Below are 26,800 nucleotides of genomic sequence, written 5' to 3' on the forward strand. Positions count from 1 at the left end.
TATTTTTATTTTTATGTCTCCAGGGTTTATAGTGATATTCTCTTTTCCATTCTTAATACTGGTAATTTCTGTCTTCTCTCTTTTTATTTGCAGTCTTGCTACAGGTTTGTGGATGTTATTTTATGTTACTGATCTTTTCAAAGACCACTGATTTTCTCGTTTTCCTATTTTTAATTTCATCGATTTCTGCTCATTATTATTTCCTTCCTTCTGCTTGCTTTAGTTTTATTTTTGTTCTTTTTTGATAGATTCTTGAGGTGGGAGCTTAGAATATTGATTTAAGACTTTTTGTCTTAGGTAAACATTTAGTGATAAACGTTTCCCTTTTTGTACTACTTTAACAGTATCCCACTTCTATTTTCATTTTTATTGAGTTCAATAAAAGTTTCCCTTGCCACTTTATCTTTGCCCCATGGATTATTTAGAAGTGTGATATTTATAGTTTTCAAGTGTTTGGATATTTTCCCATTATCTTTATTGGTTTCTAGTGTGATTCCATTGTAGTTGAGAATACACTCTGGTGATTTTAATTGTTGTATTTATTAAGATTTATTTTATGGACCAGCATATGATCTATCCTGAATACTATTTCGTGTACACTTGTAAAAACTGTATTTTGCTCCTGTTGGGGAGAGTATTCTATAAATATTGATTAAATCCTATTGTTTGATGGTATTGTTGAGTTCTTCTATATCTTTGCTAGTTTTCTACCTAGTTGCTCTATCAGTTGTTGAGAGAGGTGTATTGTGGGTCTGTTTCTCCTTTTGATTTTATCAGGTTTTTACTTTACATATTTTGCAGTTCTTGTTTGGTACATATACATCAGGATTGTTCTGTCTTCTTGGTGGAGTGATGCTTTTATCATTATGTAATTTGCCTATCTGTCTCTATTGTTCAGATACTTTCTATTACAGAATAACAATTATAGGACAATTTCTATTGTTTTATCTTCAAGTTTAAGTTCACTAATTTTTTCCTTCATTGTCTTCATTTTGCTTTTTTTTTTTTTCCCTGAGATAGGGTTGCCCATTTTGTTGCCTACACTAGAGTAATCATGGCTCACTCCTGCCTCAACCACCTGGGTTCAACCATTCCTCCCACCTTAGCCTGCTGAGTAGCTGGAACTACAGGCATGTACCACCAGGCATGACTACTTTTAAATGTTTTCTAGAGATGGGGTCTCACTATGTTGCTCAGGCTGGCCTTGAACTCCTGAGTTCAAGTGATCCTCCTACATTGGCCTCCAAAATGTTAGGATTACAGACATGAGCCACTGCACCTGGCCTCATTTTGCTTTTGAGCCTATCCATTGGATTTTTTTTTATCTTCGTCATTATATTTTCTGGTTCTAAAACTTCCATTGGGTTCCTTATATCTTCTTTGCTGAGACTTTCTATTTGTTTCAAGCTTGTCCCTAATTACTTGTTAAAGCACTTTTATGATGGCTGTTCAAAAATCTCTGTCTGATATTTCTGATATATAATTTTGGTGTTGGCATTTATTGATTACCTGTTTTTCATTCCATTTGATGTCTTCCTGGTTCTTGGTATAATGAATGAATTTTTTATTGAAAGTTTGGCATTTGGGTAGTCTCTGGATCTTATTTAAATTTTGAATTTTAGGTTTAATATTTATATGGCAGAAGAAGAGGTAGGCATCCTCTCACTTTTGCCAGGTTGGGGTAAACATACAGATTTCCCACTCAGCCTCACTGACACCTGAGTGGGGTGCTCCTCCTTGTTACTGCTGGGTAGAGACAGGAATTCCAGCTCCTCACTAAGCTTACATGGATACCTCTCTGGGCTGTGGGGGATGGAGGTGACCTCCTGACTGCTGGGCAGTAGTGGAAATCCCAACTCTCCACTAGGCTTCCTCTGACCATCCCATTGAGGAGGGAAAGGGGTACCTCATTACTGTTGGTAGAGGTGGCATTGTGTGGAAGTCCATGCTCCTTACTGGGCCTTTTCTGGCTGGAATATCTCAGTAGGAGAGGAGATGGGAGATTGGGTGCTTCATTACAGCTTCAAGAAAGGGGAAGTCTAGGCTTTCTAGTAGGCCCTGCTGGCTTAGCTGAGGCGGGGTGGGGGCACACAATTTTTCTGTGCTATGTGGTTGTAGTAGAGTGGTTATTATCTAACAGCTTTCTGTCTTTTGAGGCTGCCCATTTTCCACTCCTTTTGGCTGGAAAGAATAGGCTTTTTTTTTTGTCTATACTCCTTGGAGTTTCCAGGTTGCTGGCTTCTTCAGCTCCAAGTCAGGAATACATGAGGCAAAAAGAAAACTCAGAGAGCTCACCACTGTGTCATTCCTAGCCAGTTTGCTTTCTTTTCTCCACCTTTCAGAGTCATCTTATATTTGTTTTAGATGTAACGACCAAGGCTTTTAGTTGCACTTAGAGGGAGGAATAGGGAAAAATATGTCTACTTTATCTTTCCAGAAATGGAAATCTTATTCGGTTCATTTATTTGCTGTATTCTTGTTGGGGTGATCAGACCCAATACCAGGTCATGAGGGTGATGAAGTCCAGCAGAGTCAAAGGAATGAGAAAAGACAGTTTGACAGAGGAAGTGGGTCCAGGGGGCCAATGCTAGTTATGGAGGCTGCAAAGGCCCTGAACTCTAGAAGCCCAGAATATTTATTGGTGATCAAACAAAGATACAGGTGGCAAGAATGTGGGGTTGAAAGGGGGCATTGCATTAAGCACATGATTTACAGCTTTGATGGTTTAACATTTATATGGCCAATTCTAAGACACAATCGATCTAGGAGGCTGGGAGGGCTAGAAGCAAGGAGCCAGCAAGTCTAGACACATGCCAGAGGTCAGGAGAGGTTTTATGCCCTGAGCCATGGATTCTACCCAAGCCAGGAGGGGTTTTATGTCCCGGGCTTAGATTATGGTGCATCAGGGTAGCCTTCCACCCTTTAACACAGAGCTTGGTGTTCCAAAGGCCATGAGGGGTTTTAGACCCTGGACCCTGGACATGTTCCAAGACTCTTTCACATTATGCAAGCTCTGCCTCAGCTTCTCTCAACACTCAGCTTTTCCTGACAATTCTTAAAGGCCAAACTTCTTTGTTGCTGAGGTCTCAGAATCCAAGCTTCCTTAATCACACTCAGGTAATTTCCTTTTCATGGAGAGAGAAATTAAAATCTCAAGCATAGTAGGGAGGAGTGCATTGGTAAGAGGGGTGGAAAGTGTTCCTCTACCCAAAGGTGCACACTGACACTGGATTTCTGGCTTTCCTTTGCCCCCTTTTAAGGGCTGGCGTCAACCATAGGGGAAACGGGTATTCGGCTAATCTTACCTTTACTAAAGGGTCTTCAACCTCTAGGGGTATCAAGAAGTTCCCATGACACAAGAGGGAGTTTTACCTAGAGATTTATAAGAACCTGCAAGTGGCACAGAGGAGCAGCTGGGAGTCCCTTCCAGCTTGGCTTGGTATGAGAAGGCACAGCTTGTTGCCTTTGACTAATGAGGATGAAACCCATTGGTGATTCTCTCCTGGAGCCAACCTTCTCTGGACTTCTTCCTGCACTAAGTCTGCTTCCTTAAAAGCCTAAATTACTCAGGGAAATATAACCATGATGTGGAACAGCATGTGTTTTGAATCTAGTTAGATCTGTTTTGTGATCCTGTCACCATCTCTTGCTAGATAGGACCTTAGAGTTCACTCATTCACTTAAAAACAGTCCTGTAGTGCCTACTTTGGGCCAGCCAGCATGCTGGGCTCATGGAATGTAGTAGTTGGTACTCTTCCTTGCTGTTTTTTTTTTTCTTTTCTTTCTCGCCATCAGCAAGTCCAGCTGGCTATACTGCAGAAATATTAATATGTACAAAATTGGACTGCTTTTCTCTATCATCTCATCTTTTTCTCTGTTATAACAAGTACCCTGATTCTGTTCTTCCCTCAATCCTTTGTCCCAACTCATTATCTACAAAGCAGCCAGGGTGATCTTTTAGAAACATGCATCAGATTATTATTCTTTTACCTAAAACCCTCTGGTTACACCCAGCCGTACATAGAATAAAATCTAACACCTCCCGATATCCCACTGGGTCCTGTGTGGTCTAGCTTCCGCTTTCCTTTCAGAGCTCATCTAGCATCTTCTCCCTCGCCTCCTCCCACTCACTGTGCTTCAGCCACATTGGACTTCTTTCTGTTCCTGATAATATCAAGCTTATTTCACCCTAGGGTTATTATGCCAGTTACGCCCTCTGCCTAGGATAATTTTTCCATACAAACTTAAATGGCTGGTTCTTTGTTGTCACTCAGGTTTCAATTCAAACACTTTCCCTCTCTTACTCAAGTCACATTTTATCAAATCACAGTGTTCTGCCTGCCCCAGTGTTATTTAGTGGTTATCACAATTTGAAGTGATTTTGATTTGTCTGCTAGACTGAGCTCCATGAGAGCAGGCATTATGCTGTTTCCTTCAATGCTGCATGTCCAGTACTGGAACAGTTCTGGGCACAGAGCAATAAATATATTTAAACATTTTTAATTGATACATAATTATATATGTTTATGGACTACACATGATATTTTGATACATGTATGCAGTATGTAATGATGAAATTGGGGTAATTGAGGTCTCCATCACCTCAAACATTTTTCATTTCTTTGTGCTAGAAACGTTTAAGATCCTCTCTTCTAGTCATTTTGAAATATATAGTAAATTGTTATTCACTCTACTGTGCTATAGAACACTTATTCCTCCTATCAAATACTAATTTTAAAAAATGACTTTTATTGATGCACATTAGATGTACATGTTTTGGGGGTACATGTGATAGGATGATAAATTTATATAATCAAATCAGGGTAGTTGGGATATCCATCACCTTAAATACTTACCTGTTTTTTTACTCTAGCTGAAATTTTGTATCAATTAACCAACCTTCCCTATCACACTCTCTTCCTGTACCATTCTCAACCTCTGGTAACCACTATTCTACTCTCTACTTCTAGGAGGTCAGCTTTTTTAGCTCTCATATATGAGTGGAATGTGGTATTTGTCCTTCTGTGCCTGGCTTATTTTATTTAACATAATATCCTCCAGGGTTATCCACGGAGCTGCAAATGACAGGATTTCATTCTTTATTTATGGCCAAATAATATTCTATTGGGTATATATATCCATTAATATTTTGTTTTTCCATTCATCTGTCAATGGACACTTAGGTTGATTCTATATCTTGGCTACTGTGAATAATGCTGCAATAAACATGGGAGTGCCAATAGCTCTTTGACATACTGATTTCCTTTCCTTTGGATATATACCCACCAATGGGATTGCTGAATCATATCATAGTTCTATTTTTATTCAAAGAACCTCAATATGTTTTGCGTAATGGCTATATTAATTTACATCTCTACCAAAGTACATAATAATTCCCCTTCATCTGGATCCTCACCAGCATTATTTATTTATTTATTTATTTTTATTTTTTTGAGACAGAGTCTAGCTCTGTCGCCCAGGCTGGAGTGCAGTGGCATGATCTTGGCCCACTACAACCTCTGCCTCCCGGGTGCAAGTGTTTCTCCTGCCTCAGCCTCCTGAGTAGCTGGGATTACAGGTGTCCACCACCATGCCCAGCTAATTTTGTATTTTTAGTAGAGATGGGGTTTTACCATGTTGGCTAGGCTGGTCTTGAACTCCTGACCTCAGGTGATTCACCCTCCTCGGCCTCCCAAAGTGCTGGGATTACAGGTGTGAGCCACCATGCCTGGCCATCAGCATTCTTTTTTGTCTTTTTGATAATAGCCATTTAACTGGGATGAGATTATATTTCACTGCATTTTGATTTGCATTTTCCTGATGATTAGTAATGTTGAGCATTTTTTCATATCCCTGTTGGCCATTTATTTGTATGTGTTCTTTTGATAAATAGCTATTCAGATTACTTCCTCATTTTTAAATCACATTATTCAATTTTTGCTGTTGAGTTGAATTCCTTGTATATTCTAGATATTAATCCCTTGTCAGATGGATAGTTTGCAGATATTTTCTCCCATTCTGTAGGTTGTCTCTTCATTCTGTTGATTGTTTCCTTTGCTGTGCAGAAGCTTTTCAGCTTGATATAATCCTATTTGGCTATTTTTGCCTTGGTTGCCTGTACTTTTGAGGTTTACCTTAAAAATCTTTGCCCAGTCCAACATCCTGGAGAGTTTCCCCAAAGTTTTATTTTAGCGATTCTATAGTTTGAGGTCTTAGATTTAAATTTTTAATCCATTTGATTTGACTTTTGAATATGAGAAGAGATGGCGGTCTAATTTCATTCTTCTGCATATGGATATCCAGTTTTCCCAGCACCATTTGTTGAAGAGACTGTCCTTTTCTCAATGTATATTCTTGGCCTTTGTTGAAAATGAGTTCATTGTAGATACATGGATTGATTTCTGGGTTCTCTGTTCTGTTCCATTGGTCTATGTGTCTGTTTTTATGCAACTACCCTGTTGTTTTGGTTACTATAACTCTGTAGTATAATTTGAAGTCAGGTAATGTGATTCCTCTAGTTTTGTTCTTTTTGCTCAGGATAGCTTTTGCTATTCTGGGTCTTCTGTGATTCCACATAAATTTTAGGATTAATTTTTTCTATTTCTGTGAAGAGTGTCATTGGTATTTTAATAGGGATTGCATTGAATCTGTAGATTGCTTTGGGTAATTGGACATTGTAATAATATTAATTCTCCTAATCCATGGAATACTTTTCCAATTTTTGTGTCCTCTTCAATTTATTGTATCAGAGTTTTATAGCTTTATTTATAGAGATTTTTCTTCTCTTTGGTTAGATTTATTCCTAGACATTTAATTTTTTTTGTAGCTATTGATAATAGAATTGCTCCTTTGATTTCATTTTCAGATTGTTTGCTATTGGTGTATGGAAATGCTACTGACTTTTGTATGTTGATTTTTGTATCCTGCAACTTTAGTGAATTTGTTTATCAGTTCTAACAGGTTTTGTGTTTGTGTTTGTGTGTGTGTAGTCTATGTTTCTCTAAATATACGATTATGTCTGCAAACAGGGACAGTTTGACTTCCTCCTTTTCAATTTGGATGCCCTTTATTTCTTTCTCTTGCCTAATTGTTCTGTCTGGGACTTTCAGTGCTATGTTGAATAACAGTGGTGAAAATGGGCATTCTTGTCTTGTTCCAGATCTTAAAGGGAAGGCTTTCAACTTTTTCCTATTCAGTATGATGTTAGCTGTGTATTTGTCATGTAACGTCTTTTTTATTTTTAATTTTTTTTATTTCCATAGGTTATTGAGGAACAGGTGGGTGTTTGCAGTACACACTGAACCCAATTTGTAGTCTTTTATCCCTTACCCCCTTCCCACCCTTTCCTCCGGAGTCCCCAAAGTCTGTTTTGTCATTCTTATGCCTTTGCATCTTCATAGCTTAGTCCCCACTCATGAGTGAGGACATACGATGTTTGGTTTTCCATTTCTGAGTTACTTCACTTAGAATCATAGTCTCCAATCTCATGCAGGTTGCTGTGAATGTAAGGCATTTGAGTACATTTCTTCTATACCTAATTTGTTGAGTTTTTTTTTTTTATCATGAAGGGATATCAAATTTTATCAAATGCTTTTTCTGCATCTATTGAGATAATAATTTTTTTTCCCTACTGCTGATGTGATGCATCACGTTTGTTAATTTGCAATGTTGAGTCATTCTCGCATCTCTGGATAAATTCCAGTTGATTATAGAGTATACTTTTTTTTGATGTTCTATTGGATTCAGTTTGCTAGTGTTTTGTTGAGGATTTTGTGTGTAGGTTCATCAGGAGTATTGGCTTGCAGTTTTCTTTTTTTGTTTTGCCCTTGTCTGGTTTTGGTATCAGGGTAATGCTGGCCTCATAGATTGAGTTTGTAAGAATGCCCTCCCCTTCAATTTTTAAAAATAGTTTGAGAATAACTGGTACTAGTTCTTCTTTAAAACTTTGGTAAAATTCAGCATTGAAGCCATCTGGTCCTGGGCTTTTCTTTGTTGGGAGATTTTTTTTTTATTACTGATTCAATTAATCTTATTTCTTGTTATTGGTCTGTTAGAGTTTTCTATTTCTTCCTGTTTCAATCTTGGTAGGTTGTATGTGTCCAGGAATTTATCCATTTCCTCTAGGTTTTCCAATTTGTTGGCATATGATTATTCATAATAGCTTCTAATGATCCTTTGTATTTGTGTGGTATTTCTTGTAATATTTCCTTTTTCATCTTGAATTTTATTGGGAGTTTCTTTTTCTTAGTTAAAGGTTTGGGTTTTTTAAAAATTATGTTTTTAAAAACCCAGTTTGTCATTTCATTGCTCTTTTGTATTTTTTGTCTCAATTTTATTTATTTTGGCTCTTATTTTATTATTTCTTTCCTTCTTCTAATTTTGGATTTGGTTTGTTCTTGCTTTTCTAGTTCCTTGAGGTGCATTGTTAGGTTGTTTATTTAAAATCTTTTTACTTCTTTGTTGTAGGCATTTATTTCTAATTTTCCCTCTTAGTATTTCTTGTGCTGTATCCCATAAGTTTTTGTTATGTTATGTTTTCATTTTCATTTGTTTCAAGACATTTAAAAATTTCCTTCTTAATTTCTCTATTGACCCACTGGTCATTCAGGAGCACGTTTAATTTCCATGTATTCATAAAGTTTCCCAAGTTCCACATGTTTTGATTTCTAGTTTACTTCCACTGTGGTCAGGAAAGATTCTTGATATGAATTTGATTTTTAAAAATTTGTTAACACTTGTTTTGTCATGTCACATATAGTCTATCCTGGAGAATGTTCCATGTGCTGATGAGAAGAATGTGTATTCTGCAGCTGTTGGATGAAATCAGAGCAATTAATACTTATTGAATAAAAAGTTGCTTAATCTTTTTGAGCCCCAGTTTCTAATTTATGGAATAATAATTGGCTAATAGAACAAAGGTGTATTTCGAATTGAGTTAATAAATATGTGTAAAGTGCTTAGTAGAACACTTGGCTCACAGCCAAATAGTAGTTTGTAATTGTTTCTTTATGATTATTTCTATTATAATGTTCACTTTCATTCTCCCATACTCCTTTCATACCTGTTATTGTACCTAACGATTTATCCAGAGTATTGTGACGATTTGTCAATCACAGATGCTGACTGGTTAGTTACTTGCAATTAAATCCTAACTTAGTTCTCTCTTGGTCATGTTTTTCTGTACAGGTCCTACAGCTGGGCTCAGACATCCTTCCCCAGTACAAGCAAGAGGCACCAAAGACTCCCCCTCACATCATCTTACATTATTGTGTTTTTAAGACCACGTGGGATTGGATCATCTTGATATTGACCTTCTATACAGCCATTTTGGTCCCTTATAATGTCTCCTTCAAAACCAGGCAGAACAATGTGGCCTGGCTGGTTGTTGATAGCATCGTGGATGTTATCTTTTTGGTGGATATTGTGCTCAATTTTCATACCACCTTTGTTGGACCAGCAGGGGAGGTGATTTCTGACCCCAAACTTATCCGCATGAACTACCTGAAGACGTGGTTTGTGATTGACCTTCTGTCCTGTTTGCCATATGATGTCATCAACGCTTTTGAGAACGTGGATGAGGTTAGTGCCTTTATGGGTGATCCAGGGAAGATTGGTTTTGCTGATCAGATTCCACCACCACTGGAGGGGAGAGAGAGTCAGGTACATCCCTCAAATCTCAGACCTTGTTGTCATGTCTTTAAAACTGAATTAAATGTGGGTGGTCAACAGAAGAATAATTAAATGGGTGGGAAACAGCATGACTGATGTCTAGAACAGAGGGAGCATGCTTGATAGATACCCTTGCCTGCTGTTCCCATCCTTTGGCGGTTTGGAGGCCCTGCATGACAGTGAATGGGTGTGGAAGAGACCAAAGGCTTACTCCTACTCCACATGGAATGTAAGCCACTGGTTCAGGAATGGTGGGCCTGCAGCAGCAGGCATGCATGGCCGCTGCACTGGCAAGTCTTCTATTGAGTATATAGTTGCTGAATGTCTACCTATTGATTATTCTAGTTATGCAGACTTTTCTTTTATCTGCTGCTGACTTTTGCCTGTTTCATAGCCAATTAACTCCTGGTAACAGGAATACCATTTTCCTGAGAGTTTGCTTTTCCTTTTTTCTGTTAAATTTTGAGATGAGTTATTTCTTTGCTAAAATGAGTTTGGAGGCAACCATGTGCTGAGGTAGTCAGGCACCAGCTTGTGGTTAAGAGAAGCCGTATTGTTTTTGGATTATACTGCTGTTTTAGTCCATTTTGTGTTGCTATAGAGAAATACCTGAGGCAGGGTAACTTACAAAGATAAATCAAAATTCTGATGGCTGGAAGATTTAGGTCCTGGTCACTCATGGTGGAAGGTGAAGAGGGGAGCCAGTTTGTCCAGAGATCAGATGGTGAAAGAGGAAGTGAGAGACAGGAAGTGGAGGTGCCAGGCTCTTTGTAACAACCCACTTTTGTGGGAGCTAATGGAGTGAGAATCCACTTACCACCCCACTTCCCGCAGAAAGGACATTAATATATTTAAGAGGGATCCACCCCTATGACCCAAACACCTCCCATTAGGCCCTATTTCCAACACTGGGACTCAAATTTCAACATGAGGTTTGGAGGAAACAAACATTCAAACTATAGCAACTGTTTTAAATTGTTAGTCCTGCAGGCAATGGATGAAATTAAAGGAAGCTAAATTCTCTGTAAATGTGTTGGAATTAGGAAATGCTCTAAGTCATTTTCTGAATGAGTGCCTGGGACATGTGGTAGCAGGAAGGGCCACTGGACTGATTAAGGTGATTTTCTTTGAAACAGTGAGGATGTCAAGTCATTGCAAAGAAAAATGTCAGATTCTTATCTAGTTTGTGTTCTATGGGAATTGTCCTTCCGTTTTCTTACTCCTAGTTGACATTCCAGATGGATTAAGATAAGGCAGTTCATTTGGCAAGTCTCCAGCCTTGTTCAGCGGGGCCCTCATTGCTTCAGATTACGGAGGCTCCCAAGGTCTCAGTCTGGATGGGTTGTGTGGGTAATCTAGGAAGACAAGTTGAGGCGCAATACACATTTCAAAACTAAAGGGCTCGTAGGACTCAGGCTTGAGAACGTTGAAAGGAACAGCTTACTCTCTGCCGGGATATCAAGACCTGGCCAGTGACTCCATGTTTTACTGGTGGCATAATGATGCCTTTCTGCCTTCAGATCAGTACCAGCGGTTGGTGGGACAGCAGGCTTTTCTCTGGGAAAACAGAACTACTACCACTTCTCTTTCCAGTGAAGGGTAGCTCTTCCTACAAAATACTGCCAACGTAGAGCTGGAAGGAGAGAATTTGGATGCTCAGATGCTCTAGATTCAGAACAACCCATGCTTGTATCTGTGTGGTGGGTTTTAAAATACTTTAAAATCCCAAAGACTAATCCTCTGGGGTAGCTTGTGTGAATTTTGTAGGGGGATGAAATGAGTCAAGACTGATATTTACAAGAGCAGAATCATACCTAACATGAATATTGGGGTTCTTAAATGAGAATTTTTTTTTTTTAATTTTTTTTTTTTTTTTTTTTTGAGACAGAGTCTTGCTCTGTCACCCAGGCTGGAATATAGTGGTGTGATCTCAGCTCATCACAACCTCTGCCTCCCAGGTTCAAGCAATTCTCCTGCCTCAGCCTCCCGAGTAGCTGGGATTATAGGCACGTGCCACTGTGCCCAGCTAATTTTTGTATTTTTAGTAGAGACGGGGTTTCACCATGTTGGCCAGGCTGGTCTTGAACTCCTGACCTCAAGTGATCCACCCACCTCGGCCTCCCAAAGATCTGGGATTACAGGTGTGAGCCACCACTCCTGGCCCACAAATGAGAATTTTAGTACATGTTGGGAATCATATTTTTCTCTGTGAGCACATTTTTAGAAAATTTTTTCTTAGGAAAATATCATTTTGGCTTAGGTAATTCAAATACATTATCTGAATCTAAAAGAGCTTCTTAAACACATATGGAAAGTGAAATTTAGCTTTAGAAACACACTGGTTTTTAAAATAAACCATTTTCTACTTAGAGTAATGGCACTGAAATTTTGCAGATAAATAGAACAGTTCTCCAGCTTCCACAGATTCTTATTAAAAATTGGCAGAACTATAAACACATATGTAAAATGTGTCAGTTACCTGGTAGGTTAACAGACCAGAGTTCTTCTCCCCTGGGAAAGAGTTCCAAACCAACTGTATATGTTGGGTTGGAACTCCTTTGTCATTATTTCTAAATACTCCTGATGGTGGTTTCTGATTTATAGATTCATGAAATAGATTGATTAATAGGAAAAATGTTAGTTATCTGTAGCTTTCTCATTGGTAAAGGGCTTAGTATCAAAGCTCTATCACCTGTTGGTCATAAATAATAGTATAAATATTATGGGCTACAGCTATTCTTTCCTTCTGTAAGACATAATTTTATATTTGGTAACTTGTCTTAAAGCTTTGGCTAACACCTCAAATAATGCCCTTTCATAACAACTCTGGTGGTTGGAGGGAGATCAATGTGAGGAATGGGAAGATTTGGCTTTTAGTTCTCTTGGTATCACCTGTTAAAACAGCTGGGATCCTTGTGCATATCATTTAGCCTTTCTGGATCATGGTTTTCCTAGCTACATCTTGGGGATAATACTACTAAACCTGCCTGAAGGCATAGCATTTGGGCGGTGGATTATTTGAGTTTCCTGCCAGCTCCAAGAGCTAAAGTCTGGTGAATGCTAAGTCTCATCTGCATTAGTCTCACCTCCAGAAGCTTACTGTAAGAACAAGAGGCCTAGCACCCTGACCTCTTTCTTGTAATTGGGGTGGGAGGAAAACAAGGTGGGGGGTGGGAACACTTAGCAGGTAATAAGTAGACCCACTTGAGGTCACAGCCTGACAGGACCATGGAGGTCTTATAGTTCAACCTTCTTAATTCACAAGTAAGAAAAAAGACAGGGGAAATGACTCACTCAAGATGAAATAACATATCATATAATCACAGTAATAATGAGTTCCCTTCTGACTCTTCTCTATTCCTAATAGCAACAGATTTTTATAAAATAGGAGCAAAACACTTAATGAAGGACAGTTGGGTCAAAACTGACCAGGAAGTTTCTGATGTGTGTGGCTCACTCCTTGGCTTGGCTGAATGTGGTGGAGAAGTTGGACACGGGGTCTGGTGGTGGTAGATGGAGGTGGGCAGCTACATTTTCCCCAAGGCATCTGTGCTGGGGATGACACGGGCAGTTAAAGATGCTTGCCAAGGGACAGACCCAGCAGTTTCCCAGGCATAGTCCTTTAGTGAAACGACACCATTAAATTAGTGAGAATGAATGGCTGATGTTGGTTAGAGGATGTTGGAGAGCCCATGAAGGGCACCCCATCTTTTGAACCCAGATCAGGCTGAAGGAAAACCCGCTGGGTTGGAGAATTCTGATTAACGGCCTAGCGGCTTCCTATTCACCACATGCTGTCTTCTCACCTGTGATCTGCTGTGGAGTTACGAATCTAAGATTACAGCTCCTTGTGCTCTAGGTTCTTTCTCTGGGGGAGTGTGCAGAGAAACAAATTATTGACTCATTTCTCATAAAAAATACATGTGGAGCTAGCTGAATGATTTTTGGTGTTCTCAAAATTATGCCAGTGGACTTGTGTGCCAGTGGAGACCACCAAAGAAGGATGTGAGCTGTGTTGGCTTTGTCATCTGTGTGTATATGTGCAGTGGGGGTGGGGAGTTCTTGAAGTGAAAAGATTGGAGCCACCCAAAGCCTGGGTCAAAAAAGAGCTGGGGTAAATTGTTGAAGCCTGCAATTATGAATTCAGCCCTGTGGATATAGCCCATCTCCATGATTTAAGCCGCACAAGTGATCCCTTTGGCTAAACTTGTTTCACTTATGTAGATGGGCTACATTTGCGTCATTCTCTGGTCTGTTGGTAATAATCTGTTTTGGAGGCCGTTTGAGAATATGTTTGCACATTAGTTAAAATGTTTGGAGGACAAAAGGTCTGGAAACAGCGAACTAAAGCTTGGAATGGGTATGTCAAAGCAGAAGCTAAATAAGTCTCTTTCAAGTGCTGAGTGGATTGTTGGGCTAGTGTGCTTCGTGTGTTAGAGATTGAATTATTACTGACCAAACAGATTCACTCTCCCTAGGAAACTCATTGCTTACTGCTATTGAAGTGTCAAAATGCAAAGGGGAAAAGGGGGCTGTTATCTCCCAGGTGACAATGCTGATGCCCTGGAGCCTGAAGGTGGCCAAGAGCTTTTTTCTGTCCCTGGCTCTGTAACCTCAGACAGCAGCACAACCAGCTAGTGCCAGTGATGCAGCTGACACTTGCTAAGAGCTCACACTCATGGGAGATACTCACCTTCTAGCAGAACAGGAGCAAAATGTGCCAATGAAAAGATAACAGCATGACAAGTTTTCTTTATCTTGTGATTTTAACTTTCCAAAACACACTCACCTTTATCCTAACTCTGTGTGGCAGTTAGGATCCTCTGAACTGGGAGGATGGCAATTTGTTACCCAAGAGGGACTTTGTCACCCAGCTGTGCAACCTTGTGAAAGTAACTTCATTGCCCTCAACTTGGTTTGCCTCACCTGTGTGATGAGCCCATCCCAGCTCTAACCTTCTGTGGCTTGAGAGCAGATATTATCCAGGTTTTGCAGATGAAAGGGACAGTTTGTCCTTTTGCCTGATGGCAGCTGTTTTGAGGTAGTGAAACCGGACTCTAGTCTCCTGACTCCTGGGCTTGTGCTTTCTCCTTCAGGCCATGCTGTCTCATCAGAGAATCTGGAAGCCGAGGGAATCAAGCTATGCATTTCAGTACCTGGGGCCCTTTCTCTGAATCATTCCCTGGCGTGGCCCGTGCTGTTCCCCTCATTTTCGTGGGCCTTTCTCACAGCTGAGGGGTGAGAGGTTTGAGTGGTCAGCCTGTGTGAACCTAACCTGAGGTCACTGGTGCAGGTGTGTGGGGATGGATGGTGAGGGTGGAGGTCAGCACCAACTCCAAGGTCTCATTGCCTACCCTGCTTATCTCTCCCGGGTGAATGGCCTCACCTCTATGTTCTTCTAGGCTGACTATTCCCTGCTCTTCCAGGCTTTCCTTATTACTGCTGCTGAAAGCAAGTTGGACCAACGTTCATTGCTTATCCTGTTAATTTATGGCTGTCCTTACCTGTGGTTCTTTTTAGGTAGATGGCTGACATTTCGGTTTTCACACAGGTGACTCCTCTTGCTGTCCAGCTGGAAGCAGGTGGGAGGCTGTCAGGTGAAAGTCATGAGATGACCAGGGCTTTTCTTCCCCTTTGAGTTCTAACAATACTGTATAGGCAGTCCTTGTGGCTCATCATAGCAATTTGGTTTTTTTAAATTAGTAGACTTTATTTTTTAGAGCTGTTTTAGTTTATAGAAAAATGCAGTGGGATGTACAGAGACCACCCTCCCCTCCTTGCACACAGTTTCCTCTCTATTAACATTTTGCATTACTGTGGTACACTTGTCATCATTGATGAGCCAATATTAATACATTATTGTTAGCCAAAGTTCATATAGCATATAGCCTATAGTTTACATGAGGGTTCACTCTTTGGATTACATATTCTATGGGTTTGGACAAGTGTGTAATGATGCATATCAACCATTACAGTATCATATAGAGAAGTTTCAGTGCCTTAAACATCCCCTGTGCTCCATGTATTCATCCCCCTACCCCAATTCCTAGCAACCACTGATCTCTTTATAGTTTTGCATTTTCAGAATGTCATAACATAGGAATCACACAGCCTGTAGTCTCTCAGATTGGTTTCTTTCACTTAGCAACATGCATATAGGGTTCTTCCATTTTTTTTCATGATAACTTTTTTAAAATTGCAGAATAGTATCTTATTGTATGGATGTAGCATGATTTATGTAGCAATAGCAATTAAAAATCATCACTCTATAGCACTGGCGATTTCAATTCTGATCAGCACAGGTCTTGTTCTGGGATTTCCTTCTTCTGTGGGTTTGATTGGAGGGTGGAGAGGAGGTGAGACCCCAGGATGCAGGCTGGCCAGTCTTACCAGCCTGTGGTAGCACCTGGGTGAAAGCATCATTTCTCACAAGTCATTATGTCTGATAGTAAAATGGACAGAAAAACTAAGTTGTACCATAGTGTCCTCATATTTCATTCTTTTTTCCTTGGCATTTCTATCTTTCATGTTTATGCTGAGTATTTCTTCTATCCAATTATTTTGGAAAAAAGAGGTCAACATCAGACACACAGTAGTTTTCACTCCTGTGTCTTGTTAGCAGCAGGAAGTGCTGCGGATGAGTGCGTTTCTCTTTTGATGAGTGTGACTTGCCAGTAGTGGCCAGGGGCTGAGTCTGTTTTCAGTGATGTTTGTGATGCTGCCGCTGCCCCCATGCTGGAAACGTTGTCTAGAACTTTTCCTTTGATTTATTTTATCAGCCTTCCTCCTGACTTGTGCTCACAGTGAGTGAAGGATTGTGGAGGAGACATGCCTCTTGTTAAAGCAGAGGCTTCACATGGAAGACTGGGCTGTAGGTGCTGTGCCCTGCACAGGCACCCGAGTCATCCTGCCTGGGGTGTGTATGTGTGGGAGCTGGGGAGTGGCTAGGGGAGCATTTCTAACAGCAGGAATTCGATCCTGCATGGCTTCCAGGAAGCAGTGATTAACTGTGAAACTGTGATTCTAGAGTTAAAAAAAATGTAAAACCTAAAAACAAATCTCTCTGAGGCAATGCAAGAGTTCAACCATTGTAGAAGATTCCTCATGGCAATTCCTCAAGGATCTAGAACCAGAAATACTATTTGACCCAGCAATCCCATTACTGGGTATGTACCCAAAGAATTATACATCATTCTACTATAAAGATACATGCACACATATGTTTATTGCAGCACTGTTCACAATAGTAAAGACTTGCAACCAACCCAAATGCCCATCACTGATAGACTGGATAAAGAAAATGTGGCACATATACACCATGGAATACTATGCAGCCATAAAAAAGGATGAGTTCATGTCTTTTGCAGGGACATGGATGAAGCTGGAAACCGTCATTCTCAGCAAACTGACACAGGAAAACCAAACACTGTTTGGAAAACCAAACACTGCATGTTCTCACTCATAAGTGGGATGAACAATGAAAACACATGGACACAGAGGGGAACATCACACACCAGGGCCCGTTGGGGGTTTTGGGGGTAGGGGAGGGATAGCATTAGGAGAAATACCTAATGTAGATGATGGGTTGATGGGTGCAGCAAACCACTATGGCACGTGTATACCTATGTAACAAACCTGCATGTTCTGCACGTGTATCCTAGAGCTTAAAGTATGAATAAAAAAAAAAAAGAGTTTAGCACTGGGGAGCAGAATACACTCACTCAGCTGCTATGTCTGACTCCCCTCTGTTGACTCACCATCCTTCTCTCCCAGGATCCTCTCTGGTCAATCCAAGTTCTACTTCTCTTTTAATTCCCCACCAACTTTTCTTGGCTCCTCTTTCAGGTTGGTCCTTCTTCAAAGAAATGTAATTGACTTAGATGACAGGGGATAGGGATACAACTCCCCAAGGAGCCCCTGGTCTAGTAGGGGCCACAGATAATAGACCTTGGCAAAGAATGTGAGGGGCATTCTAAGGGTCATTTCAAGGTGTTACAGCCTACAACAGGGAGCACTTAGCCTTGTGGGAGAATCCAGGGAAGCTTCCTGGCAGAGATGACTAGGTTTAGTCTGGTAAGGAGGAAGTAGGACATTTCTGGGAGAGGAAAGAACATGTGCAAAGGGCTGTGCTATAAGGGATGAGCAAGACATTCGTTGTGCCCAAATCAGAGTTAGCACTGGGGGAGGGAAGAAGGCCGAGTCCAGTGATAAAGAATCCTAGAGTCTTGCCAAGAGTTTACAGTTTATCATGTGGGCACAAAGAAGCCATCATGGGCTTCCATTAGGGGGGGATCTCATCTGATTTTTGTTTTTGAAGGTGTACCTAGGAAGCAGTGGTGAGAATGAGTTAGGGAAATAACATGTCCCTGCTTTCCCTCCTCCCATTTCTTGAACCTACTGTAATTAGGCTGTCACCTCCACTAGTGCACTGAACCCCATTCCCCAACTCCTGTTCCTCTGACCCTCAGTCCTAATACCTGGCCAAACCCCCACCCCACTTGGACTATTTTCTGCCTCCTCTAGGCTGTGCCCCAGTCCCTGAATGTGACCGGAGAATGTGAGTGGAGAACTCCCTCATTGTGCAGATTCACTTCAGCTCACGTGGAATTCCCCCTGAATTTTCCCAGGCTGTGTTCTCCAACAAGGCAAACCTTCATAGCTTCTCCTCTCTCCTCAGACTGACAACACCCAGCTTGTACTCTCCCCTGATCCTCTTGCTTCTTATCCATTGACAAAAGAGGAGTGATAAAAAGAGAACTTGGCTGGGCACAGTGGCCCATGCCTGCAATCCCAGCACTTTGGGAGGCTGAGGCGAGCTGGTCACCTGAGGTCAGGAGTTCCAGACCAGCCTGGCCAATATAGTGAAACTCGGTCTCTACTGAAAATACAAAAATTAACCGGGCATGGTGGCAGGCACCTCTAGTCCCAGCTACTCAGAAGGCTGAGGCAGGAGAATTGCTTGAACCCGGGAGGTGGAGGTTGCAGAGAGCCAAGATTGCGCCACTGCACTCCACCCTGGGTGACAGAGCGTGACTCTATCTCAAAAAAGAAAAGAAAAGAACTTACATGTACTCCCATAACTAAATCCACTTTGTAGCCTGCACCAACCCCACATACTCTGTTTCCCTCCTTCTTGTGGGTCAGGTTCTGTGCTGAATTCATTTCCTCTTGCCCACTCCTCACTTGTTTCCTTTCTCATATGATCAAGGAATATTTCCCTTCTTTATAAAGCTCTCTCCACATACCCCAGCTGCTGCCCCATTTTCCTGCTTCTTTTACTGAAAGACTCCTAGAAAGAGTTGTCTGTACTTGTTGTTTCTGCTTTTTCTCTTCTCTTTCTTGCACTTATTCTGACCAGGTTTTCAACCTTGTCACTCTATTGAAACTGTAACTGTTCTTGTCAAAGGTGCCAGTGATGTCCATGTAGCCAAATCCAATGGTCAGATCTCAGTTCTCATCTTATTCTCCATGTTGGCAGCGTTAGACCTAGTAGCCTCTCATCTCACACAATAAAATCCACAATGGTGGCCTATCAGGCACTCCATAGTCTGTCCCTTGGCTGCCTTATTCTGTTTCAGGTGTCATGGCCTCTTGCTGGCCTTGGGGTACTTGCTGTTCCCTCTGCCTGGAATATTCTTCCCCTAAATGGCCTTTCCTCTCACTTCATTGAGGTGTTTGCTCAACATTACATGATTAGAGTGGCTTTCCCTGAGAACCCTACTACAAATTTATATCCTTTTACTTTTTTCATAGCACTAATCATAATCTGATGTAGGCTTTGTTATAGCTAATCTCCTTCCAGTAGAATTTTTTGAAACTTTAAAAAATTGAGGTACAAAATATATACAGTTAAGTGTGATAAAAATACATTAAAGTATACAGCTTAGTGAATTTTTACAAATGTATACTTGCACATAACCACTACTTAGATTAAAACATCGGATTTCTCCAGCACCCTAGAAGGTTCTCCTCTGTTTTATCCTAGACTACCCTCCGCTGAAATAACCATTATTCTGACTTCTATCGCCATAGATTAGTTTTACCTATTCTTGAAGTACAGATAAGTGGAATGATTCAGTGTGTAATCTTTTGTACCTGGCTTCTCTCAGCACAATGGCTGCAAGCATCAACCATATTGAGTGTGTCAGTAGCTTGCTCACTTTTACTGGGGTGTAGTATTAATTGTTTCAGTTGTATAATGCTGCGTAAGAAACCACCCTAAAACTTAGCGGTTTAATAAAATAAACGTTTTGTTGCATAATTATTCTGTTGAAATTTGGGCCTGGCTCAGCTGTGCAGTTCTTCTCTTGAAAACATAGGTACCTCATAATTGGAATTCTACCATATTTGTCCTTTTGTAACTGGCTTATTTCACTTAGCATAATGTCATCAAGGTTTATTCATGTTGTGTCAGAATTTGCTTCCTTTTTAAGGATGAATAATATTTCATTGTGTGTATATATACATTTTGTTTATCCGTTTACCCATCAGTGGATATGAGTTGCTTCTACTTTTGGCGATTATGAATAATGTTGCTATGAACACTGGAGTACAAATATCTCTGTTCAAGTCTCTGCTTTTAATTCTTTTGGGTATATATCTAGAAGTAGAATTGCTGAGTCATATGATAATTCTATTTTTAGTTTTTTAGGGAACTACTATACTGTTTTGCATAGCAGCTGCACCATTTTACATTCCCACCAACAGTGCTCAAGGGTTCCCTTTTTTCCACATCCTTGCTAAGACTTGTTATTTTCTGTATATAGCCATCTTAATGGATGAGAGTAGCCATCTAATATGTGTAATTTGGTTTCTTTATAAACAATAGATTCTGAGAACTTTGAGATCATTTTATTAGTTTTTCTTCTTCCTCATGCATCTAAATGTAGGCAATGGCACATACTCAGAGGTAGGAAAATGACACTGGAAGTTATAGAAGCCGCTGGAAGAGAAAGTTGCAGCAAAGGAGGAAGCTTGTTGTTCATGAAGCTCTTAACCCAGTTAAACTCTATTGAAAGGGCAACAGGAGCTCTGTGATCCGGCTCTGATAGAAGAGAACAATGATCGGGAGTCTGTCAGAGCCATGCAGACATCTTATGATTTCTTATGTTATCGTGCAATATTTAGCTCTGGAGTCTATAAATGTTAACTTACAAGGAAGAGTGCTTTAGACTTTATGGGTGAAATATCGTGCCTCAGGGATGTGCTTCCAAGTGAAGACAGACTTACTGTTAGCCTCTGGATAATCTTTACAAAAAGAATTTTTTAATTCCAATTTTTCATTTCAGTTTTTCATGTTACCTTTAAAAAAATTTAGAAATTATAGATGTAGAAATAAAGAAATAAGGATTGCCCATGATTTTATCTTGTTAACATTTTGGCTTATATTGTCTGTCTTTTTTTTCTTCATATATAAAGCATATATATGTTTGTATATTTTATTAAAATGGTATTACATTGTATGTAGTGAGTTGTCCATTTTATTATCTCAACGATAGATTTTCCCTTTTTATAACATTAAAAATTCTTTTATAGCAGAAACTTAAATGATTATACAGTAGTTCATTGTATGGATATATCAAAATTTGGCATTTAGGTTATTTCCTTTTTTTAACTTTTTAATCATAATAATGAAACAGTATGTCTTTGTATATAAATTTGTGTCACATTTCTGATTATTTCTTTTAAAGTGTTGAAAACAGAAACATGCTTTTTGATGAATTCCAACAAAGCAAGCATCTATGTAGCCATCATCCAGGTCAAGAAATAGAATATAACCAGCTCCCCAGACATCCCTCATCGCTCCTAGTCACTTCTCCCTTCCTTCTCCCCCAGAGCAACCTGATTTCTAACACTAGTGTTTTTATTTTGCCTATTTCTGATCTTCATATAAATTAAATAGGACAATGATGCATTCTTTTATGTTATCTCATTTTGTTCCGTACTGCTTTTGAGAGATTCAGGAATGCTTTTGAGTCCATCAGTAGTTAGTTCATTGTTATTGTTTGTAATCTCTTGTATGAATATACTTCAATTTGTTAATCCAATCTACTGTTATGTTCATTTAGGTTGTTTTTTAAATGAATATTATTCATACTCTTAGAACCCTGATTTCTGTTAGAAAGAGTAGAATTGCTGGGCTATACGTGTATGTGTATTGTTTAGTAAATACTGCCAAACAGCTGTCCAAAGTGATTGCATTGAGTGCTTTGCACAAAGTGGTTGCAATACATGAGACTTTCCACTTGCCAACACTGATGTTTCCAGTTTGCTTAATTCTACCTAATCCAATGAGTTTTTAGTTGTTTCTCATTCTAGTTTTGATATATATTTTTTGAATGACTAAAGAGGTTTAGCATTGTTTCATAAATTTTTGCCGGGAGTGAGTATCTTTGGTTACTCTCTTTTATGAAGCGCTTGTGTGGTCTCCTTTTCTACACATAATACATTTTTTATTAAAAAATTGATTTGTAGAAGTTCTTTCTATAGTCTGGATATGAACCCTTTATGGGTTATATGTGCTGTAAATATTTTTTTCCCTACTGTGTGTTTTTCATATTTTCTCTTTTTAGGACACATTTTGATGAGCAAAAGTTCTTAATTTAGAGCAATATATCAATTTTTCATTTATGTGCTTTTGTGTCTTGTTTAAATTTTGTACTCTCAAGTTCAAGATATTTTCCCATATCATCTTCTGCTAGTTTTATTGTTTTCCATTCACATTTAGATCTGAAATCCACTTAGACTGATTATCGTGTATGCTATGAAATAGAGATCAAGTTTTATTTTTTCCTCAGATGGGTATCCAGTTGACCTAGTATCATTTATTTGAAAATGCCATCCTTTCTTCACTTGTCTTCAGTTCAGTCTTTCACTTAATTAGTGTCTTTATAGGCCTGGATCTTTTTCAGGACTCAATTCTTTTTCACTGATTTGTTTGTATGTTACCACACCAATATCACATTGTGTTAATCAATGTAGTTTTGTAATGAAATTTGACATTTTTATTTCTCCTTTAAATATTTGGAAGAATTCACCAACTGAGGCAATCTGGGCTTGGAATTTTCCATTTTGGATTTAATTATTTAAATAATCAAAGATCCATTCAAATTTTCTGTTACTTCTGGAGTCAGTTTCCGTAAGCTGAATTTGTAAGCTATATTGTATAATTTCTGTAAGCTATATTGTAAGTACAATAGAAATATTTCTATTGTACTTAAAGTTTCAGAGTTACTGATATACAATTGTTCATAAATAATGTCACTTTATCTTTTAATGTCTGTAAGATATGTAGTGATGCTGTTTTGTTTTTTTCATTCCTCATACTGATTATATTTGCTCATCTTCATTATCTCCCTTATTCCCTCTTTCTTCCCCCTCTACAATCAGTATTGCCAATTTACTAACTTTATTATTAAATGTTTCCAAAGAAACAACTTTTATTTTAGAATTTTAGAATTTTTAATCTTTCTGCTAATTTGAACCTTAACATTGTGAAGTGTGTCTATCTAGTAATAATTTTTCTTTAAAGTCTACTTTGTGTGATGTTAATAGAGCAACACCAGCTTTGATTTGTTTTTAGTGTTTACATGGTATATTTTTCTATCCCTTAACATAAACCTTGCTATATTCTTGTATTTTAGATATATCTCTTCTAAGAAGCCTATTTTTTAAATCCACTCTGACACACTTGCCTTTAATTTGAAGGATTTAATTCATCGCCTTTATTACATTTGATGTGATATCTTAGTTGTGATATCTTAGTTTCTGTCTTCTGTCTTGCTATTTGCTCTTGGTTGTCTCGCCTTCTCTCTTTTTCTCCTCTCCTCTTTTATCTTCTTTTGGGATTGATTATTTTGTATTATTCACCGGTCTGTTAACTTTCTATATTATTTTACTACACTTTGGGTGGGCACTCTGAAAAATACAATTCTATTATAAATTTGTACTTGTACCCCTTCCTAGATATTGCAAGGATTTTAGAATGCTTTAAACTCTTTTGCCTTCTTTACTTATATGTTATTATTTTCAAGTATATATATACTATATGTATCTTCATTGTTGTCTTATGCATCGATACTTATATCTATTTCCTCTTTCATTGTTCTTCATCCCTTCAATCATCTTCTACCTTCCATCTGGTAAATTTTTCTTTCTGCTTGAAGAACACCGTTTAGCATTTGTTTAGTCTGCTGGTGACCAATTCTCATATTTTTTTTGTCTGAAAATACATTTATTTCATTTTAATTCTTGAAAGACATTTGCACTAGTGTGATTGGATTCATGATTGCTAATTATTTTCTTTTGGTAATTTGGATATATTTTTCCATAATTCATCAGACTTATATTATTTCTTTTGATAATTTAGCTCTTGGTTTAATTGTTGTCCATCATAGGAATTCTTTTTCTCTGGTGCTTTTAAGATTTATTCTCTTTCTTCCTTTCTCCTCCTCTTCCTCCTTCTTTCATCTCTTCTAGTAGTTTTATTATGTGTACCTAGATATGGCCACCATCTGTCAGACCTTGTAGATAATAGATAATTAATGCATTGGGCAAGATACAATGAAACATCAAGGGATAATGCAGACCTGGGAGCTAGTAACACCAGAAGCCTGGATCAGGATTAGAGTTACGGGCTTTATCACCCCTAACACGAAAGGGAAGGGGAGCTTTTACTAATAGTAGAAGCAGAGAGATAGTGTGAAGAAAGTTACTTTATAGGAATTTTTATTTTGGTCAAGGGATGCAGGCATCCTATGGTGACTTGTTGGAGGCAGCTGGGGAAATAAATACCCTAATCTCATTGTCCTTTCTTCTCCTTTCAGACTTCTCTTAGTTCTCCTCTTTGGTGATCTGAGATACCAAGCAAAGGGTAGATCTAGAGGAGCATATGGGGTTTGCAGGAATCCTTACATCTGTGGTTCAGGTGTCAGCAAAACTTTTCTGTAAAGGGGCAAATAATTTGCTCCTTTAGGCTGTGTGTGCCACATGTGGTCTCTCCTCCTTTCTTCTCCCCTTCTTCTTTCATGACCCTTTAATGATGTAAAAAAAAAAAAAAATTCTTGGCTCGCAAGTCATACCGAAACAGGCCACTGGCCAAATTTGGCTGACCCCTGGTGTAGTGGGAAGGTTCATTTTCTGCCGGGATCAGTTTTGGAGAATTTTCTGCTACTATCTCTTTATAACTTTATCTCCTTGTAACTTGACTTTCTCTTTGCTCCGGAATTCCAAGGACACACCGGTTGACTCTTTGCACTCTATCCCCTGTGTCTATCTTACAGTCGCTTGTATTTTTTAACCTTTTCTCTTCCCATGCTTCCCTCTGGATATTTTTTTCTGACTCATCTCCCAGTTTCCTGATACTCTTCAGCTTTGGCTAATTACTTCTAAACTCATCCAGCGCGTTCTTAATTTTGGTTATTGTATTTTTCAGAGTTAGAATTGTCAAATGGCTTATTTTATAGTTTTAAGTTTCCAGCTGAAATTCTTGATTTTTCCTTTTATCTTGTAAAATATGTTAAAGATAATTATTTAATGTCTGCATTCAGTAACTCCATAATCTGAAGTCTCCGTGGGTTTCATCCTATTGTATTCTATTGTTTCTCTTAGTTTCCCACAGATTGTTTTATCTCTTCGTGTGCTAGTTATTTTGGATTGTGTACTGGAAATTCTACATGAAATTTTAAAAAATTGTTTTGGGCCCTAGGATTATATATATATATATATATATATATATATATATATATATAATCCTTTTTTTTGAACATTGATGCAAAAATTCTTTTTTTATTATTATTATTATACTTTAAGTTCTAGGGTACATGTGCACAACGTGCAGGTTTGTTACATATGTATACATGTGCCATGTTGGTGTGCTGCACCCGTTAACTCATCATTTACATTAGGTATATCTCCTAATGCCATCCCTCCCCACTCCCCCCACCCCATGACAGGCCCCAGTGTGTGATGTTCCCCTTCCTGTGTCCTAGTGTTCTCATTGTTCAATTCCCACCTATGAGTGAGAACACGCGGTGTTTGGTTTTTTGTCCTTGCGATAGTTTGCTGAGAATGATGGTTTCCAGCTTCATCCATGTCCCTACAAAGGACATGAACTCATCCTTTTTTATGGCTGCATAGTATTCCATGGTGTATATGTGCACATTTTCTTAATTCAGGTCTATCACTGGTGGATATTTGTGTGGGTTCCAAGTCTTTGCAATTGTGAATAGTGCTGCAGTAAACATATGTGTGCATGTGTCTTTATAGCAGCATGATTTATAATCGTTTGGGTATATACCTAGTAATGGGATGGCTGGGTCAAATGGTATTTCTAGTTCTAGATGCCTGAGGAATCGCCACGCTGTCTTCCACAATGGTTGAACTAGTTTACAGTCCCACCAACAGTGTAAAATGTTTCTATTTCTCCACACTGTCTTCAGCACCTGTTGTGTCCTGACTTTTTAATGATCACCATTCTAGGTGGTGTGAGATGGTATCTCATTGTGGTTTTGATTTGCATTTCTCTGATGGCCAGTGATGATGATCATTTATTCATGTGTCTGCTGGCTGCATAAATGTCTTCTTTTGAGAAGTGTCTGTTCATATCCTTCGCCCACTTTTTGATGGGGTTGTTTTTTTCTTGTAAGTTTGTTTGAGTTCATTGTAGATTCTGGATATTAGCCCTTTGTCAGATGAGTAGATTGCAAAAATTTTCTCCCATTCTGTAGGTTGCCTGTTCACTCTGATGGTGGTTTCTTTTGCTGTGCAGAAGCTCTTTAGTTCAATTAGATCCCATTTGTCAATTTTGGCTTTTGTTGCCATTGCTTTTGGTGTTTTAGACGTGAAGTCCTTGCCCATGCCTATGTCCTGAATGGTATTGCCTAAGTTTTCTTGTAGGGTTTTTATGGTTTTAGGTCTAAAATTTAAGTCTTTAACTCATCTTGACTTAATTTTTGTATAAGGTGTAAGGAAGGGATCCAGTTTCAGCTTTCTACATATGGCTAGCCACTTTTCCCAGCACCATTTATTAAATAGGGAATCCTTTCTCCATTTCTTGTTTCTGTCATGTTTGTCAAAGATAAGATGGTTGTAGATGTGTGATATTATTTCTGAGGGCTCTGTTCTGTTCCAT

General features: G+C 38.9%; 1 protein-coding gene across 2 annotated transcripts in view; it reads left to right on the forward strand.

The window, feature by feature from the left end:
• Positions 1 to 26,800, forward strand: part of KCNH1 (potassium voltage-gated channel subfamily H member 1) — a 465,858-nt gene that overhangs the window by 112,143 nt on the left and 326,915 nt on the right. Inside the window, exon 6 of one of the 2 annotated variants that reach the window (XM_003273031.4) lies at positions 9,187 to 9,660. In XM_003273031.4, coding sequence (XP_003273079.1) covers positions 9,187 to 9,660 — 474 coding nt within the window. The remainder of the gene's footprint in view (positions 1 to 9,186; positions 9,661 to 26,800) is intronic. The other variant, XM_003273030.4, reaches the window with a different exon arrangement.

Source organism: Nomascus leucogenys, chromosome 5 (assembly GCF_006542625.1).
Source record: "Nomascus leucogenys isolate Asia chromosome 5, Asia_NLE_v1, whole genome shotgun sequence".
Classification (NCBI taxonomy): Eukaryota; Metazoa; Chordata; class Mammalia; order Primates; family Hylobatidae; genus Nomascus; species Nomascus leucogenys.